Source organism: Dipodomys spectabilis, unplaced genomic scaffold (genome assembly GCF_019054845.1).
Source record: "Dipodomys spectabilis isolate Male_0828 unplaced genomic scaffold, ASM1905484v1 ptg000051l, whole genome shotgun sequence".
NCBI lineage: Eukaryota > Metazoa > Chordata > Mammalia > Rodentia > Heteromyidae > Dipodomys > Dipodomys spectabilis.
The window spans coordinates 11,876,240-11,894,734 of NW_024870728.1; the positions used below are offsets into that span (position 1 = coordinate 11,876,240).

General features: G+C 48.5%; 1 protein-coding gene across 1 annotated transcript in view; it reads left to right on the forward strand.

Annotated features, from left to right (window-relative positions):
- Positions 1-430: 430 nt before the first annotated feature.
- The window catches only part of Cfap65 (cilia and flagella associated protein 65), a 35,392-nt gene continuing 17,327 nt past the window's right edge, over positions 431-18,495 (forward strand). Inside the window, exons 1-16 of the mRNA XM_042679337.1 lie at positions 431-595; positions 1,918-2,102; positions 6,160-6,262; positions 6,871-7,037; positions 7,212-7,411; positions 7,670-7,815; positions 8,305-8,527; positions 8,838-9,103; positions 10,272-10,462; positions 10,665-11,052; positions 12,661-12,798; positions 14,737-14,982; positions 15,734-15,958; positions 17,310-17,468; positions 17,668-17,818; positions 18,123-18,251. Of these exons, the coding sequence (XP_042535271.1) occupies positions 431-595; positions 1,918-2,102; positions 6,160-6,262; positions 6,871-7,037; positions 7,212-7,411; positions 7,670-7,815; positions 8,305-8,527; positions 8,838-9,103; positions 10,272-10,462; positions 10,665-11,052; positions 12,661-12,798; positions 14,737-14,982; positions 15,734-15,958; positions 17,310-17,468; positions 17,668-17,818; positions 18,123-18,251 (3,082 nt within the window). The remainder of the gene's footprint in view (positions 596-1,917; positions 2,103-6,159; positions 6,263-6,870; positions 7,038-7,211; positions 7,412-7,669; positions 7,816-8,304; positions 8,528-8,837; positions 9,104-10,271; positions 10,463-10,664; positions 11,053-12,660; positions 12,799-14,736; positions 14,983-15,733; positions 15,959-17,309; positions 17,469-17,667; positions 17,819-18,122; positions 18,252-18,495) is intronic.

Genomic DNA, 18,495 nt, shown 5'->3' on the forward strand with positions numbered 1-18,495 from the left:
CCCCTTATTCGTCTTTCAGCAGGCAAGATCTGTTCTAAGGAAACAGGTAGAGAGTAAAATCCAGCTTAACAGTAATATATGTTCCCCTGCTGAGGGTTTGATGGGGTCAGGTGTGGCCAAGGAAGGGCATGGTTGGGTAAGTCTTATTCCAAACTCCTCCTTCAAGTGCCTTTCCTGAGTAGTGAGTCACTAGGCCCTCAGGTAAAGTCCTAGGTTTTATTTCCAGCCACATTTACCATGGGGCCACCTCATACCTCTTGCCAGAGCCAGAGAATAGGCTCTTAGCTCCATCTCCACATTAGTCATGGTGAGTCTCCCCAAGGATCTTCCTTTTTCATCCCCTCTGGCCTCCTCCCAGCTCCCAACTCATAGCTGGATCTGCCAGGAACTTGTAGCTTAATTAAAATGTTGTTTATGTTCCAGGTGCACAATGCTCACCCAGTCAAGCCCCAGCCCTGTCACTAAGTTCAAGGAAAGTGGCGACTGCACTGTCAACTCCGGTGGATCCTTTGTGAGTGCCAGCACGATGGCTGGCCCCACCATCAATGACAGCAGTATAAGTCCAAGTGTCTGCAGTAGCAGCATCAGTGCGCAGGTGAGGACCTGCCCAGGGCAGTGGAGCACAACAGGGCGGGGCAGTGCTGGAGCATGAGGTGTGAAACTGAGGGACCTGGCTTTCTGTGCACACACCAGCATCAGAGCCTGCTTAGACAAAGTACCAAAAAAATGGAATGGTGGTAGATTTGATCGTGCAATAGAGATGCTGTGGGAAGAGCGTTCCAGGGAGCTGGACCAAAGTGGAGGCTGGCTGAGTGGCCAGTGTTTCTCTCTTCACTTAAGAAGCTTTTTCGGCCTTGACTCGTAGGACTATGTGTTTAATCACAGTGTGGATGCTGATGACCTTTTGTAATTCTGTAGCTCTTGGTGTGTAGCAGTGTTAATGTCTAGGGTTGTGACTGTGAGGTATGACCTTGTGTCTGGTGTGGTGTGTATGAGAATGGCACCTGTCCCCTCCGATGTGATGTTGTTTCATTCATCTTCCTTTGGACTGGGGTCCATGGGAGGCATCTTGCCTTCCATCTATGCCATTTGGATTCACTTGCTTGCCCTTCCTGTTCTGTGATGAGCTGAGAGGAGACTGGAAAGTGAGAGGAAGAGAGAAGCCATGGCCTGTATCTATTTCTCTCTGTGTTTGATGGAGTCTATATCAGCGGCTATCTCCCCCCAGGTTCCTGTTCCTACCAGACAGGCTATAGGGCTACAATAATCCCCCTACTTCCCCTCACCTGATCACTGCTCAGTGCTGCTAACCCCTAGGTTCCTTCACTGCCCTTATTTGTGAATTATACTCCATGTTCTAAGCACCAGGGTAGCTGATGCAATTGATATTTACAGTAAGTTATCCTCCTACATGTGTTACCTTTCCTCCATGCATCGTCCAGGAAAGGAAATAGAGTATTTGGCCATAAATATGGTCATTCTGTATTGAATGTTGAAACTTAAAGTGGGAGTTCCAAGAGAATGGATTTGTGGGTCTTAGTCCCAGCACTTCACACAGTGTCTGGTGCATGACAGTCAACAAATATTTGTGCTATATAACAACAGATGAGCAATACTTGGTAAAGATAAAGTGGCAATGAGTTGAGTGTTCATAAAAATGGCACGGTAATCTGGGAACCAGCACCAGTGGCTTATGCTTATGATCCTAGCCACTTTGGAGGCTGAGAGAGGAGCACTTCTGTTCAAGGCTAGCCTGAGCAGAAAAGTTCACGAGACCCCGTATCATTCCCCAGCAGGGAGGGGTGTTGTTCTTCATGACGTGCTGAAGACAGGGATGGTGATAGACAGATCTTTCCATGTTTTCTGGGTCTTTGCATCCTACTAATGCAGCCTTCCTTCACCCTGCCCAATGAACAGCCTACTACCTCCATAGACATTCAAAAGTGCGGTCCAAAGAAGCTGGAAAGAGTGATCAAGAGGATTTTCTGGGGCATTGAGGTAGCTGAGGAGCTGAAGTGGAAAGACTGGGATCTGGGAAAGGAGACCACAAGGAACCTGATCCTGAAAAATCTCTCCATGAAGATCCAGAGGATGAAGTACAGGTACGAGAATGAGGGAGAGGAAACCCAACCCCTGAGCCCTCAGGCCTGAAGCAGGTTCTGTAAACCAAACTTAAAAGTACCATATAAAGTCAGATGAATGCTCACAATGTGTAATTTGAGGAAGTCTACCAAAAGGTCCTTGTGTGACTGGATTCATTCGTGGAATAATGACAGAATCTAAAGTCTTCCTTCTGCCACCTAGGTACTCCCTTCATAGACACAGCCTTTTTACCCACAGATGGTAAAAGAGCCCTTTTATGTAAGACTTTCTTGCTTTTCTCAAATAGATCTACCACCTGTGTCAGTGTCCCTTAATAATATACTTTCTTATGAATTTTATGTAAATAGAAGAATGTGGCATACTTTTTGTGTTGATACAGGGGTTTGAACTCAGAGCCTTGAGCTCTTGCTTGGATGTTGCTCTATCATTTGAGTCATGCCTCTAGTTTATGGTGTTCTACCACTTGAGTCTTGCCTCCAGTTCTGGTTTTTTACTGGTTGACTACAGGTAGGAGTCTCTCAGATCTGCCCAGCCTGCCTAAGCTGGCTTCAAACTGAGCTCTTCAGATCTCTGCCTCCTAAGTAGCTAAGATAATAGGTATGAGCCACCAGCACCCAGCTAGAATGTAAATGTAGAATGTACTTTTGTAATTTATTTTGCTCAGTTATGTCTATAAAACATATCCATGGGTATCTATGGGCATCTGTCTCCTCTTGTTATAGGGCAGTGTGTGCCCATGACATAGCCAGGCATTCTTCTATGGAAGGATATTTGGGTTGTTTCAAGACTGAGATTGTTCCCAGAAGTTAGGTGAAAGTCTTGTGATGCACAAATACAAGTGTTTTTCTGGAGTTTAGATATGGAGGAGAATTGAAGTTTAGGATATGTACATGTTTTTTGCATATAAAGTTAAACTGTTTTCTGAAGTACAAAGATAGAATCTGTTTATATTCCCCCTCAAGCCTGTGAGAATTTCCGTTCTTCTATACCCTTACCAATAAGTGATATTGTCTGGAATTTTCCTAATAGTAACTTGTGACTTCAATTTACATCTCCTTGATCCCTAATTACTGATTAATGAGGCTGAGCATCTTTGCATAGGTTATTAACCATTTGCATTTCCTAATTTTTGAAATTGATGTTGGAGTCTGCGCCCATTTTTTCATCCCTCCCTCTCCTCCTCCTTTCCTCCCTTTCCTTCTCTTCTTCCCTTTTTTTTCTTCTTTCCTTTTTTTCTTTCTTTCCTTTCTTTGCCAGTACTGGCGTTTGAACTTAGGGCCTATATTTGCTATGCAAGAGCTCTGCCGCTGGAGCCTCACCACCTGTGCCCTGTGCCCATTTTTCTATTAGATTAGTTCTTCTTTGCCTTTGTCGTCCTCACTTTTTGTCTGAGTTCTCATCCTGGATACTAACACTCACTCTGTTAAGTGTTAGGACTGTCTTGTCCCACCAAGTGACCTTTCCTTTCTTTATTGTGTCTTTTGAAGAATAGAAGTTTTTAATTTCAAAGGAATCAAAGTTATCCATAATTTTTCTTTTATGGTTGGTGTTTTGTACTTTGCTTAAGAAGTCCTTCTGTGCCTCTTGATCCTGGAGATATTTTCCTATAGTATTTTTTTTTGCGGGGGGGGTCCGGTCGTGGGGCCTGAACTCTGGGCTTGGGTGCTGTCCCTCAGCTCTTCAGCTCAAGGCTAGCACTCTACCACTTGAGCTACAGCACTACTTCCGGCTTTTTTCTTTTTGCTTATGTGGTGCTGAGGAATCGAACTCAGGGCCTCAGGCATGCAAGGCAAGCGCTCTACCACTGAGCCACCTTCCTAGCCCTCCTATAGTATTTTCTAGAGACTTCATAGTTGTGCCTTTTGTATTTGTCTTTGATCTAAATGGGATTGATTTTTGTGAATGGCTTGGTACCTGATGACATATTTTTCCTCCATTAACTAATGATCTCCACAGCATTTCTTGAAAAGCTCATGCTTTCTCTGATGATCTCCATGCCACTGGCATGTATCAAATGTCTTGCTACATACAGGTCCATATTTGGACTCTTGTTTTATTCCCTTGTATCAGGCTAATACAAGCCTGAGTTATTAACGCTTGTAGTAAATCTTGATATCTTATAGTGTAAGTCTTAACCCCTTCCTTCTTCAAGATTGTCTTAGCTAATCTTAATCCTTTGAACTTTTATATATATCTTCAAACAATGTAAAAAAATTGTGATTTGTATTGGCATTTAATCAAATCTATAGATCAATTTTGGGGAGAACTGACATTACAACACTGAGTCTTTTAATCCATGAAGGCAGTGTAATATTTCTTAATAAGTTATAGTGTGTGTGTGTGTGTGAGAAAGAGAGAGAGAGAGAGAGAGCAAGCACACACTGGTACTTGTACTAGAGCTTGAACTCAAAACCAGGGTTCTCCCTTAACTCAAGGATGGCACTTTACCACTTGAGCCCAGCTCCACTTTTGTCTTTTCACTGGTTAATTGGAGATAAGAGTCTCATAGACTTTTCTGCCCAGGCTAGCTTACTTTGAACTGTGATCCTCAGATCTCAGCCTCCTGAGTAGCTAGGATTACAGTTGTGAGCCACTCGTGCCTGACTTGTTTTTGTTGCTGGTTTTTTTCTTCTTTTCTGTAGACAGCATGCACAGTTTTTAGCCTATTTCTAAGAATTTTCTTTTCTTTGGGCATGCTTAGGTTTTGAACTCAGGGCCATGTATATTATAAGGCAGCTATTCTTACCAGTGAACCATGCCTCTAGTGCTTTTCTGTGCTGGTTATTTTTTAGATAGAGTCTCACTTTCTGCCTAGTGACCCACAATTTGCATGTTAGGCCTCTCTTCATAGCTAGGAAAACAGGCAAGTGCTACTGTACTCACCTCTCAGTTAAGAAGAGGTTCCAGGACTTTTATGCCTGAGCTGACTTTGAACCACAATCCCTCTAATTTTAGCCTTCCAAGTAGCTAAGACTACAGGTATGAACCACTGATGCCCAGCTCATTATTCAGTGTATATATATATACACACACACATACACACACACACACACACAGGCATGTATATTTGTGTGTATGTATATGTGATTATGTATTGTGTAAGTGAGACAGTGCTGTATTAGATAGTCCAGATTGGCCTCAAGCTCAAAATCCTACTTCTGCCTTCCAAGTTCTAGGATTACAGACATGCAGCAGTACACCTATATCTTAAAGTTGTTTTCATTTCTTGTTTGTGGCTTTTTTAAAACAGTACTAAGGGCTGAACCCAGGGTTTTTTGCTTGTTAAGGAAGCATTCTACCACTTGAGGTACTACCCCCAATCCTAGCTTTTTGAACATTATTAATTCTCATATGACTATTGTGTCTAGCAACCTTGATAAAGCCTCTTATTAAGTCTGATAATTTTACTATTTCTTTTCTTTTTTCCATATGCACATTTGTATTTTATGTAGAAAATGGCATTTTCCCCTTTCTTCCTTTCCAATTCTTACATCATGTTTTGTCTTTCCATTCTCTACTGTTAAATACGAAAGTGCTGAGCAGAGTAGTATAAAAGATCTCCTTGTTTTCTTCTTGTCTCAAAGCAGAAGATTCCAAAGTTTCGCCACCAAACTGGAGGTTTCCTGGTGGGTTACTGTTGCTGTGTTCTGGTTTGTGTTGTAGATTTTTTATCAGATTAAGGATATCTTTCTATTTTCTTCTTTTCTCTTTTTTATTAGCATAAACTAACTACACAATGGATATCATTGTATTATTAACAACATGCCTATAATATGCTTTGATCAAATTCACCCTGTTTACATAATTCTTAGGGACCTTTTTTCTCTTCCTGTTCTGCTGACAGGTTTTCTTATCATCATATGTTGAAATGTATCTAATATTTTTATTGAGGTTATCATTTGGGTTTCCTCTCCCTCTTAGTATTATAGCTTGTGTTAACTGACCTACCTACCTTCCCCTTTTGTGTGTGCCGGTATTGGGGCTTGAACTCAGGGTCTGGGCACTGTGCCTTAACTTTTTCTGCTCAAAGCGCTCTCCCCCTCCTCTTTTCTGTAGGCCTCCCAGGACCAAGTTCTTCTTCACGGCCATCCCTCAGCCCATCTTCCTGAGCCCAGGCATCACCCTCACAATCCCCATCGTCTTCCGGCCTCTGGAGAAGGTGAGGCCTGCCAGACAAGTAGTGGAGGGTCAGGAACAGGACTGAGGGCCAAGCAACAAGGAGCTCCCTTCACACACATCCCACCAGCCAGAGCAAACACTTCAGTTTGCAAAGTCCTCAAGAGGACTCGCTATCATTATACATGAGTGTTCCCCATTGGATGCTGGGTTAAAAGCTGTAGTACTGTGCTAGCTTTCAAATTTCTTGGCCTCTTTTGTTCCCTACAAATGTCAAGATTCTCTATAAAACTTTTTTTTGAAATGCACTATGTTGAATCATAATCTATGTTGTGAAGCTGGTCTCAAACCTCTAGGCTTAAGTGATCTTCCTGTCTCAGCCTCCTGAGTAGCTAGAATGACAAACTTACCAGCATATCTAACTCCTCAAAATTCTTTGCTCCCTGAAAAGCAGGCTGTAGTCTCTGAGACCTGAACAGTCTAGGAGCACAGGAAGTGGAATCTCTCCTCACACTGATATGGTGGGCTGTTGCCCAGCCCTCTCCCCAAAAGTTTTGTTAAAGAGGGATGGCTTACAATGGGTGGCGTGGGTTGTCTCTCGAGGACCACTGTTCAGTGACTGCTTCTCCCCTTTTCATCCGGCCATTGCAGAAGGAATACATGGACCAGATGTGGTTTGAGAAAGAGGAGGGGATATTCCCTGTGTGTCTGAGGGCCATCTTGCCTTGCCACAAGCTAGTTTGCCCATCATCTCTACACCTGCCCATGTGTGCCATTGGGGACACAGTTGAAGCCTGGTTCTGCCTGGAGAATGTGGGGTAAGGGAAGAGGTTGAGGCTCAGAGGTGGCAAGAGCAAGTCCTGGGAGGAGAGAAGATGGGTACCTCCTAGTGGGAAGCAGAGAGGCCACCCAGAGCCTCAACCTTGCTCAGACAGTAGCAATCATAAGGAAAAGCACAGTGGCAGTGACCTGCCTCTTGCCCACCCTCTCAGGGACCTGCCTACCTTCTTCACCTGGGAGCTCCCCAGCCCATTCCAGATCTTCCCTGTCACGGGATTACTGGAGCCAGGCTTGGCCTGTAAGATGAAAGTGACCTTTCAGCCCCTCGTAGCTGTCATCCATGAAGTTGAGGCCACGTGCTGCTATGGAAAGGACTGCAAGCAGAAGAGCAGCATCCAGATTCGGGGTGTAGGTGAGGCCTGTCTTCCTATCTGTCCTCAGCACCAGCTGCTGCCCCTACCTGGGTCTCAAGGCCTCAGGCTACCTCCCATCTCCCACATGGGCTTGGCTCCTGCTGGCTTCCACCAGTCCATCTTTCCTCCAGCGCTTGGGCTTTTTCTTTGACGGCATCAGATTTTCCTTCCTAGAATATGTGCCTTCTAAGGACTGTTCAGCTGAAGCCACATAGACCCCAGTGCGTTCCTCACCAGACTCCCCATCTCTGTTCCAGGCAAATGTGCTCAGCTGCTGGTGAGCATCAGACGCAAGCGATCAGAAGACAAAGATATAGAGGGCCTCCAGAAAGTGTTGCACTTTGGCCCTGTCTCTGTGGGCTGCATCGCTGAGAGACAGATCAAACTGTATAACCCATCTGCAGTATGTACAGGGCCAGAGATAATGGAGTGGGGGGGGGGCGAGGAGAGACAGGACTCAGGAACCCCAGGTCTGGGTACCCTTATAATCCATTTCCAGTGCTCTCCATCCCTCTGATCCCAAGCTTTACATAGTAATGACTGTTGATGCACATGTGTCAACATCTCTCAACAGGAGTTCCTCTCAGCTGGGGCTAGGCCTAGGTATCTGCAGGTCCCCTGGAGAAATCCCTTAAGCAGCCCCAAGCATCCTGATCCCACAACCACCGTAGCTAGCTCTGATAGTACCTTTGGGAAAAGGAAACAGTGCTCCCTTTGGGCCTGGCCTGGCCTACTCTTCTGGTGAAGCAGCTGTACCTCACAGGCAGAGCAGCCAGTGGGCCCAGCCTGACTGCCATCTGTCCCTTATCCCCTCGCTGGCATGCTTGGTACAGTGCCTAGACTGCCTAACCCTGAGTGCTGGCCCTTTGCCCCCTACGACCTTGCCCCACAGGTAAATGCTCCCTTCCGGATTGAAATGGTCCCAGATGTTCTGTTCAAAGACCAGGCGTTCTCCTGCTCCAAGAGTTATGGCATTGTACCCCCACGAGAGAAGAAATGTGTGTCTCTGTTCTTCCATCCCAAGACTGTGGACAGTAAAACTGTGGAATATTTCTCCATCCTACCTGCTGGATGTGCTTCCCAAACTCTGCTCCAAGTCATTGGTTTATGTAAAGGTACTGACAATCCCAGGAGGCTGCACTCCCTAGTCTGCTCCCTCCTAAGAGGCATTGCCTCTTGTCTTCTCAGCCTGGGTGTCTGCTGCCCCCTGGTGGCCCACGGAGGAAGCATTGTGGATACCGAGGGATATCTTTTTCCATGACTCTAGATTGAAGGGGCTTTGGGCCTACCCAGTCTGGTTGTGTCTCCAGCTAGCACCACCTCCTAAGCAGGGAGAACCTTCCTGAGACATCCTCTAGAAAGCTGATAACCAGTTAAGTGGCCTCAGGACCCACTTACTCACAGAGACCCGTCTCCTATGCCCAGGTCCTGCTGTGTCCTTTCAGCACTCCTGTGTCAATTTCAGCTGGGTCATACTTGGAGAACGCTCAGAGCAGACCCTGTGGATTGAGAACCAGTCACGTTGCTTGGCCCACTTTCAATTTATCATTGACTGCCAGGAGAGTGTGTTCAGTATCAGCCCTGCCTTTGGGACCCTGATGGGCAAGGTCCGCATGACCCTGCACTGTGCCTTCCAGCCCACTCACCCCAACATCTACTTTCGACGGGTGGCCTGTCTTATCCACCACCAGGTGAGTAGTGGGTGAGGAGGGGCCTCTGTCTTATAGGGGGGAGGAAGGGCAATCTGAGACCAGTGATGAAGACACAACTTAGTGGGTTCTCTCCTGTATTCTGGAACTTCTAAGCCTGTCTACCTGGGTCAGCTCCTCCTTCAGGACCCCAGCCCAGGCTATGGGAGGCACACATGAGGGTTCACGCTGAGCTAGGTGAACCTGTTAAGCTTTTCCTGACTACTGCCAGGTCAGCAGCTTTGCTATTTCCTATTGCTTTGCTACTGCTATTGCCATTGGACTGGGATGAGGAGGTTTGGATGTCACTCCATACCATGCATGCCGAACAGAGGGATCTCAATTTAGACCCCAAACCCAAATCCTTGGGCACGTGGTGTGTGGACCTATGGGTTTCTGTGCATAATGGCAAGTGTGACCAAAGTATAGCTGCCACTCAAAAATTGGAAGTGGCACTGTGGCTCAAGTGGTAGAATGCTAGCCTTGAGCACAAAAAGATTCAAGGACAGCATCCAGACCCTGAGTTCAAGCCCCACAGCTGACAAATAAACAAAATTCTCGAGTAGCCAGGCGCTGGTGGCTTATGCCTGTAATACTAGCTACTTAGGAGATCTAAGGATTGCCATTCAAAGAAAGCCCAGGCAGGAAAGTCTGTGCGACTCTTATCTCTAATTAATCACCAGAAAACGAGAAATGGCGCTGTGGCTCAAAAATGGTAGAGCACTAGCCTTGAGCAAAAGATCTCTAGGGACAGCGCCCAGGCCCCTGAGTTCAAGCCCCACAACTGAAAAAAATAATTCTCATGCAGATACAATATGAGCTTTGGAATAGATGAACAGAACACAGCCAGTTTCTGCTCCCTGCCCGCCTCCCCTCCCCCCCCAAAAAGCCAGAAATGCTTGTCATATAGACTCCTGGCTGGCAGCAGGATAAGCAGTAAAATACCTTAGGAACCCATAGATTGTGTAGGGACAGACAGACAGTAGCTGAGCATCCCATTTGGAGGGCTTGAGTGCTCTACTCCTGCCTTATCCTGGACTTTTGCTGATTCTTGAGCCAACCAGCAGCTATCAGAATGTTCCTTCCACCTGCAACTTCTGCAGTTCAATCCTTAGCACTTTCTTGTTCCACCATCTTTTCTGTGCCCTGTCACACATGGAAAATGTCATAGGATCCACTGTTCCTGGACCTGATTGGGACCTGCCATTCAGACCGCATCAAGCCAGTCATCCTGAAGCCTCGGCATCTCACCTGGTACCGTACCCACCAGACTCGAGGCCTGATATCCTACCCTCCTGACATCCTGACTGCCATGCTAAGGGAGAAGAAGCTAGAACAGGATCCAAATGGGGCCCTCATGGTGTCCCGTGAGGTACTGTGGATCCCTTTGGGCCTCAGACACTCCAAGTTTCTCTGGAACATGCTATCCTCTCTAATCCTTGGGTGATTGTGTCCTCAGAGCTTTGTGGCCACCCCTATAGCTGGAGATAACTTGCTTGGAACTCTTGCAGACTTTCCTGGAAATGAGAGGGCAGAAGGAGAGCAGCAGGAGGAGAAACGGCAGCTGGGCTCTGTCCCTGTCTTTCCCTGTGCAGGACATGAACACACCAGCCCTGCAGTTGCCCCGCATCCCGCCCACAACAGAATTCTTATTTGATGGCACCAGTGACATGACCATCTTTCCCCCTGTGGTCCGTGTAGAGCCTGCTGAGGTGGACTTTGGTTCCTGTCCTGGGCCTGAGACCCCCAACCCTATCCCCCTGTGCCTTTCAAACCACACCAAAGGCAAGATCACAGTAGTCTGGACACACAGGTCTGATTGCCCCTTCTGGGTGACTCCGGAGACCTTTGATGTACCCCCACTCAAGTCTATGGCCCTGCGCCTGCACTTCCAGCCACCCAGCCCCAACAGCCTCTATGCTGTGGAGCTCGAAGCCTTTGCCGTCTACAAGGTGGGTGTGGTGGGTACATGTGTGCAGACTAGATGAGTGGGGGGAAGGGAGTTCTCTGCCTGGGGACTCAAGGCAGGGGAAAGCAGGGTGTCCCCTGGGATTAGACCCTCCCAGACTCACGGCCCTGCTTTACCGCCTCAACTCAACTGAGATAAAGCCTGAAGGATTATTTCCCTCAGGGTCCTGGCTGGTGAGGGAGGGCCTGTTTCTGGCTTCCAGTTCTTGAAATAGAAGTGGTCCCTCTAAGGGAGCTGTGCAGGCAGGAACCAGGCCAGGAGGCAGCCTGGAATGTGGGGCACTGAAGTATGTCAAGGGAGAGGCTTCTAGCTCAACTTCCCTTGGTCCAGGACCTCAGCACACAGCACATAGACTGTTCCCAGCTCTGCTGAGCTGGCCAGCCTTTTAGTCCTTGTGTGCCTTCAGCAGCCCCGCTTTCTTTTCCTTCTCAGCTCTGCCCACATACTGGTTTTTCCTAGTGGCCCAATGCTAGGCTAGAAAAGCGAGGTAGCAGTCAAGATCAAGTTGCTTAGCAACTATGGAACCTTGGGCACGTTTAGTAATGTCTCTGGCCATAGCCTTTTCATCTACAATCTTGGAACCTTGCCCAAATTTGGAAGGACACATCACAAAGCAGAGTATTTAATGGCCCCTGTTCTCTTGTGTTGACAGTAGGGTGGTATAGAAGTTTATAGGAATAAGGCCCGGTCTCCCAGATGGCCAAGACTGAACACAGATTTCGGGGTTGCAGCTCTAGCCTGATGCTAACCCATAAATCAAACACAAACCACACCTGGCTACAGGGCATTTGAACTACGGCAGGTCCAAAGCCTATTAGTGGCTCATGCCTAACTTCTGAGGAGGCTGAGTTCTGAGGATCCTAGTTCGAAACCAGGCCAGGTAGACAAATCCAAGAGATTGTCATCTCCAGTTAACCAGCAAAAAAAGCTAGAAGTAGAGTTTTGACTCAAGTGGTAGAGCACCAACCTTGAACAAAAAAGCCATATGAGGGTGTGAGGCATTCAGTTCGAGCCCCCGCCCTGGCACAAAAAAAAGCAAGAAATGTGACTGGTTTGTGTAGAGACGTGCTCTAAGTATAAAATATATCCAGGTTTCAAAGACTTATTGTGAAGAGAGTGTAAAATATCTTACTAATAATTTTAATGATGATTGTGTATCTTAAGCCCTAAAATTTTGAATCTGTTGGGTTAAATAAAAAATATTATTGAAATTAACTTCACATGTTTTACTTTTTCATGTGGCCACTGGAACATTTAAAATTGCATTTGTGGCCAGCGTTTGTGGCTCACGTTGTGTTTCCATTGGCGAGCGCTTCTCAGCGCGTTCCTACAGAATGAATGCTGCCTTCACATCCCACCCAACCCTCCTCTGAGCAGCCATAAGGACTACAGAGAGGGTGCCCTCAGCACAGGGCCTGCTCATGCGGGAGGGGCTGTGTATAGCTGTTGTTCTCTGTGGTCTTTCCTGGGCTTCTGCTTTCTATGCCCAATGTCGGATGCCTGCAGCAGAGGGGCGGGGAGGGGACACGGCGGCTGCCTTCCAGGGCTGGATGCCAGGCTCTGAGCTTCCCTCTGGGCTGGCTCCCCACAGGCCCTGTGGAGCTACAGTAATATAGAAGAGGACTGCACTGTGTCCCCACCCTGGTGTCTGACAGTGCAGGTTCGAGGCCACAGCTATAGCGCTGTCTCGGAACACCGCATACCCCAATATTCTCTGGATACACCCAAGGTGAGTATAGTCCTGACAGCCGGGGGAGGGGGGCAGAGGAGCCCTGGGCTGCAGATCCCCCTTGTGTTCTCTCCCTCCCTCTCTCCCTCTCCCTCTCCCTCTCCCTCTTCCCCTCTCCTTCCTTCTCTTTCTCCCTCCCTCTCTCTCACTCATCTCTCTCTCTCTTTCTCTCTCCCCCCTCTCCCTCCCTCTCTCTCCTTCCATCTCTCTATCCCTCCCTTTCTCTCTCTCTCCCTCCCCCGCTCTCTCTGATGGCCTCTGGAGTACATCTCCATAGCTTCCCTGAGTGGATCTGAGCCATGACACTAAGCTGCAACCTTCTGGGAATTGGGCAGCAGCCCTGCCCTGCCTTCTCTGAAGTACTCACTTGGTCCTCTCACCTTTGGGTTTAAAACACTCCTACTCTCTCATCTGTCTCTGTCCTGATCATTGAGCACCCACCTGCCAGGCCCCAAATCCCAGGTTAGGCCCTAGGGATTATGACAGCCCAACCCATGAGCCTTGTCCTTGAAAAGCACTCTTAGGGGGCCAGAATTCCCAGCCCACTCCCCAGGTCCTAGAGGAGCCTGTTCAACCTTAGAAGCAGATTGACATAGGGCTAAAAAGTGCAGTGTAAGAAGGCCAGGCTGCCAGCTGCCAGTTCTTCTGTGGCCTCTGATACCTGTGGCTTCTGGCACCATCATGAGCTTCTTCATTAGTAGTCTGGTTTACTGGAAGGGCCCTAATTTGAGACGATCCTGCTTTCCCCACCAGCTACCTTCTGCCCTCCAGTCCAAATGTGAATCATCCTGATATCTGGCTCAGGGGTCTCTCCTTCCCAAAGTCCTCCCTAGCTCTTAGGGTTCTCCTCACTGACTCCCTCAGCTTCTGCTCTTGGCAGCTCTTCCCAATGGTCTGTGGCCTTTAGTGCAGTCTAGCAGGTCCCTGTTGCTCTGAGGCATGCATATGCCTGTACACATACACACACACACGAGTCTGAGAACTTGAGTCTGAGATTATAGGTCTTGTGTTGTAACCTTGGTCAGTTCTTAACCTGGTACTGGTTATAGTCCAAGGAGAATTTGAGATCTAGACTTGTAGGAGCTAGCTCCCCTCAACCACCTGTGTAAGAATTATCTAGAAGGAGCTGAAGCCCAGTGTGGTGGTCCATCACCTATAATTCTAGCTACTCAGGTAAGAAAGGCAGGAGGATTGAGAGTTTGAGGCCTGCTCGAGCAAAGTTAGCTAAGACTCTATTTCAAAAACAAAAAGAAGGGGCTGGGAAGGTGGCTCAGTGGTAGAGCGCTTGCCTTGCATGCATGAGGCCCTGGGTTCAATTCCTCAGCACCACATAAGCAAAAAGAAAAAAGCCGGAAGTGGCGCTGTGGCTCAAGTGGTAGAGCGCTAGCCTTGAGCTGAAGAGCTGAGGGACAGCGCCCAGACCCAGAGTTCAGGCCCCACGACCGGACCCAAAAGAAAAAAAAAAAAAGAAGAAGAAGAAATGACTAAAGGTGAGATTCAAGTGGTAAAGCATTTGCCCAGCATGTGGCAGGGCTCTGTTTCAATCCCCAAGCCCAGGAAAGAAAAGGGGAGGACCACTGCATCCCTAAGCTTCTCCAGGATCTCTGAAACTGGGTCTCCAAAGAGTAACTTGTCATTTTAAGGGCAGGACTTGGAGATGTGAGTTTCTCCAATACTTGTGGCCATCCAGTCTTTGTGCCTGGAGGTCTCTGGGGAACAGAGGCATTTCTTGGTGCCAGGCTCTGGTTTCCCTCAATTCCCTGACCCTAGGGCTTGGCTGGACTGTGGGCTGTCATCTTGGATCTCCTTGGAGACAGTCTCCACACAACCCTCTCCCCCTCTACCCCCCTCCCCCAAAGTCCATATGGATGGCCCTGAGTATGTATCTAAGAGTAGAGATCTGAGTAACTTTCCCCTCCTCCTCTCCCCTGCCCTCAGCTGTTTCCTGCAGTGCCTTCTGGTGAGTCTTCTTACCGCAGCCTGCTTCTGGAAAACAAAGGTTCCGAAATGCTGACCTTCAACCTGACCCCCAAGAGCAGCTCAGATATTACCCTCCGACCCTCCTCAGGCATTGTAGCGCCTGGAGCCCACCAGATCTTTATTATTAGCACCCACCCCAAGGGCACTGCCTGGAAGCAACACATTTTCTACCTGCAGTTCAACTTTTACCCCCACTATCTCAAGGTAGGTGCAGGGGTAAGACAGCTGAGTCTTTGGGAGTGGGCCATAAGCTAGGACTTTTTATCAAAATTACATTCTGACATTGGTTTTTAAAGCCCCCATGAAGAAACCAGGGGCCAGTCTTCTAGAAAGTAGCATTGTAAGGAAAGGCCTCTTAGCTCCCTCAAAAATGACTCTTCCCCCAACCCCCCAATCAGGGCTCTGCTTGTGTACCTCCATGAAGTCTGGAACCAAGATAAAGGGTACCTGGTCCAAGGGTTTAGATCCAGCCTATGGACAGGTCAACATGGTGGACCACATCTGAACTCATGAAATGATCTACATCTACTTTCTTTGTCCTTGTATTATAATAATTATTATTACTACTATTATTTGCTAGTGCTGGGGCCTGGGCACTGTCCCTAAGCTTCTTTTGCTCAAGACTAGTACTCTACCACTTGAGTCACAGGTCCACTTCTGGCTTTTTCTGTGATTAATTGGAGATAAGGGTCTCATGCACCTTCCTGCCCATGCTGGCTTTGAACCATGATCCTCAGATCTCGCCTCCTGAGAAGCTAAGATTCCAGGCATGTGTCACCAGCACCTACCTGTTCCTATGTTCTTTTCAATCTACCTTCAACAGAAGCTGCTACACCAAGGCTAGCAGAAGGCTTTTGCTTTCACTTTCAAGGTGTCAGGGGTGGGCTGCCTTGGAATGTTGGGGAACCAGGACCTCAAGGTGAGGCCAGGTACTTCCCTCCTTCCTCTGGCCCAGGAGGTGAGCATGCAGAGCCGGGAGGAGCCAGTGCAACTGAAGCTGGACACCTGCAAAAGCATCTACTTCAAGCCCACCTGGGTGGGCTGTTCTTCCACCAGCCCTTTCACATTCTGCAACCCCACACGCATGCCTCTGGAGTTTGAATGGAGGATCTCCCAGCAGCACCAAAGGACACTGGCTGTCCAGCCCTCCAAGGGGACCATCCATCCCAATGAGACCCTTGTGAGTGCCTGTTGCCCAGGTGAAAGAGAAAGTACTCTTCATCTTTATCATCTCTCACTGTGACACGTGTGGTCTGTGATGTATTACACCCCGCCCCCACACACACACACACTTACCCCACAGCATGTCTCCCAGCCTGTGAGTAGGTATTACTACCAACTCATCACCTCCATCAGACAGAGAATTCACACTCGGGAAAGAGTCACTTTCTAAGATCAAGGTTTAGGATGTGCAGAGCTAGGATCTGACAAACATTTCTTTGGTTTTGGTTTTGGTTTTGAGCTTATCCTGAGGCTTGACTCAGGGCCTGGGCACTGTCCCTGACCTTCTTTTCGCTCAGGGCTAGAACTCTCTGTCACCTGAGCCACAGCTCCACTTCTAGCTTTTTGGTAGTTTTAGTGGAGATAAGAGTCTCACAGACTTTCCTGCCCTGCCTGGCTTTGAACCACGATCCTCAGATGTCAGCCTCCTGAGTTGCTAGGATTATAGGTATGAGCCATTGGCAAACATTTCTAATGTCAGTACCCAGGGCATGCCTACACCCTTTTATCCATGGCTCCTAAAGCTGTGAGGGCTAGGAGGGTAGTGTGGAGTGGCAGGGTTTGGGGCAAATGAATAGCTCTCAGAAAGCAACGAGGAAGGGGACTCCCAGAGGTTTCAGCTACAGTTAAAAGGGGGGTATGAGTTGTAACCCAAAACAGCAGGCCTTGTCCCCAGCCTAGGGGACAGACTTGGAGCAAGAACCACCAATACTTGGTGCCCATAAGAGCCCAGAGACAGTAAAAGTGGACATGAGAAGTCATGCATACTCATGAGTTGGCTCAAACATCCTGCCCCAGCACCTGTCCTAACTAGGGTCAACCCTGGGCTAGTTACCCCACTTCTCAGAGGCTCCAACTCCTCATAACAAAATGAGTGTTAAAAATAATACCAGGGTCCAGCATGAATTGCTCAGGAAACAAATCTGAGGATCGTGGTTCAGAACCAGCCTGGGCTGGAAAGCCCATGGGACTCATCTCCAATAAACTACCAAAAAAGCCCAAATTGGAGCTGTGGCTCTAGTAGAAGACTAATCTTGAGTAAAAGAAGCTCAGGGAGAGTGCCAAGGCCTTGAATTCAAGCCCCAGGATCAGCACCAACACACACACACACACACACATAAAATCTTTATTATACCAGTGATTGAGGGGCTTCAAGAGGTGACATCATGCGGGTAAAATGCCCTGCATAAGGTAGATACTCAGAAAGCATTACCAAAATTTTAACAACTTGCAATGGGACCTCTGCTGGCTAGGAGCCCGGGGAGGGGGTTCAGGAAGCCCCCATGCAGGGACCATTTCTATCACCACAGACACTGTCGTGGATCTTCAGTCCTTTGGAGCAGACCAAGTACCTGTACCGAGTGGGAATGTGGGTCTGGGAAGCCGGCCAGCACCTAAACACCAAGCTTCAGTCCACAACATACTACATGGTCCGACTGGTGGGCATGGGCACCACTGCCAGCCTCAGTGTGAGTGTGGACCTCAGTGGGGTGGGAGGAAGGGGACAGGGACCAGTTATGAGGAAGGGCCCCAGGTTCCCTGCTCCAAGAGGGCAGAGGCTCCACCCACACCCCAGGACCTCCCCTTCCTTGGGTGTGCTCTGAGGAAGGTGGGAGAGCAGGGGTGGGATCTGGGGGAACCATGGTGGCTGGCTGACTCTGGTGTTAGGCAAAGACGAAAGAGCTGGACTTTGGAAATGTGCTGGTGAACAGCAGGCAGTCTAGGGACCTGGCTCTCCTGAACCAAGGCAACTGCACCATCTATTACCGCCTGACCCTGGAGCAGACTAGTCCTGAGGGCGTAGAACATGACTCCCCAGGTACTTGAATAGGAGGCAAGGGAATTGTATGTGGGGGTGGCGGGGTCCCTGCTTACAACAGATCAATGACACTGTGGTCTGGGTTAAGCAAAGCAGAACTGAAAACCCACTGCTTCCAGTTTATAGTAGTGAGGTGGGTACTTGTAACACAGTGAAGTGTAGTCCTGACCTGTTCCTCATCCCCTGACTTTGGGCATACTCTCAGCCAGAGCTTTGCTGGCCCAGGGGAGGGTATCTGAGAAGGAAAGGAGAGGCCAAGCTGCCAACTGATCCTGAACTCCCCCCACCCATCATTCCCAAGCAGCTCTGCAGCTGGACCACTCAGAGGGGAGCATGCCACCTCGTTCCCAGTACACCATCAGCCTGACAGCCTGCCCCAAGCACAGGTTCCAGTACTCCTGGACCATCAGCTACTCTCTCGTGTCCTGCAAAGGTACCCGGAACCCAGTGCAGAGAGTCAAGGTGGGGGTTGGGCAGCAAAAGGGAAGCAAGGAGGCATATGAGACTGGGTGAAGGTATGCTGAGGTCCAGGACATTTGGCAGAGTGCGCGGGGGCCAGCTGGATGGTGTCTGATTGTGGATGCCAAGTCTGTCTAGGTGGGTGTCCATATGTGTGTGTATCTGAGCTGTGGAAGTCTCACTCTGAAGAGTTAGGAAGCATGCTGCTTGCCAGTGGG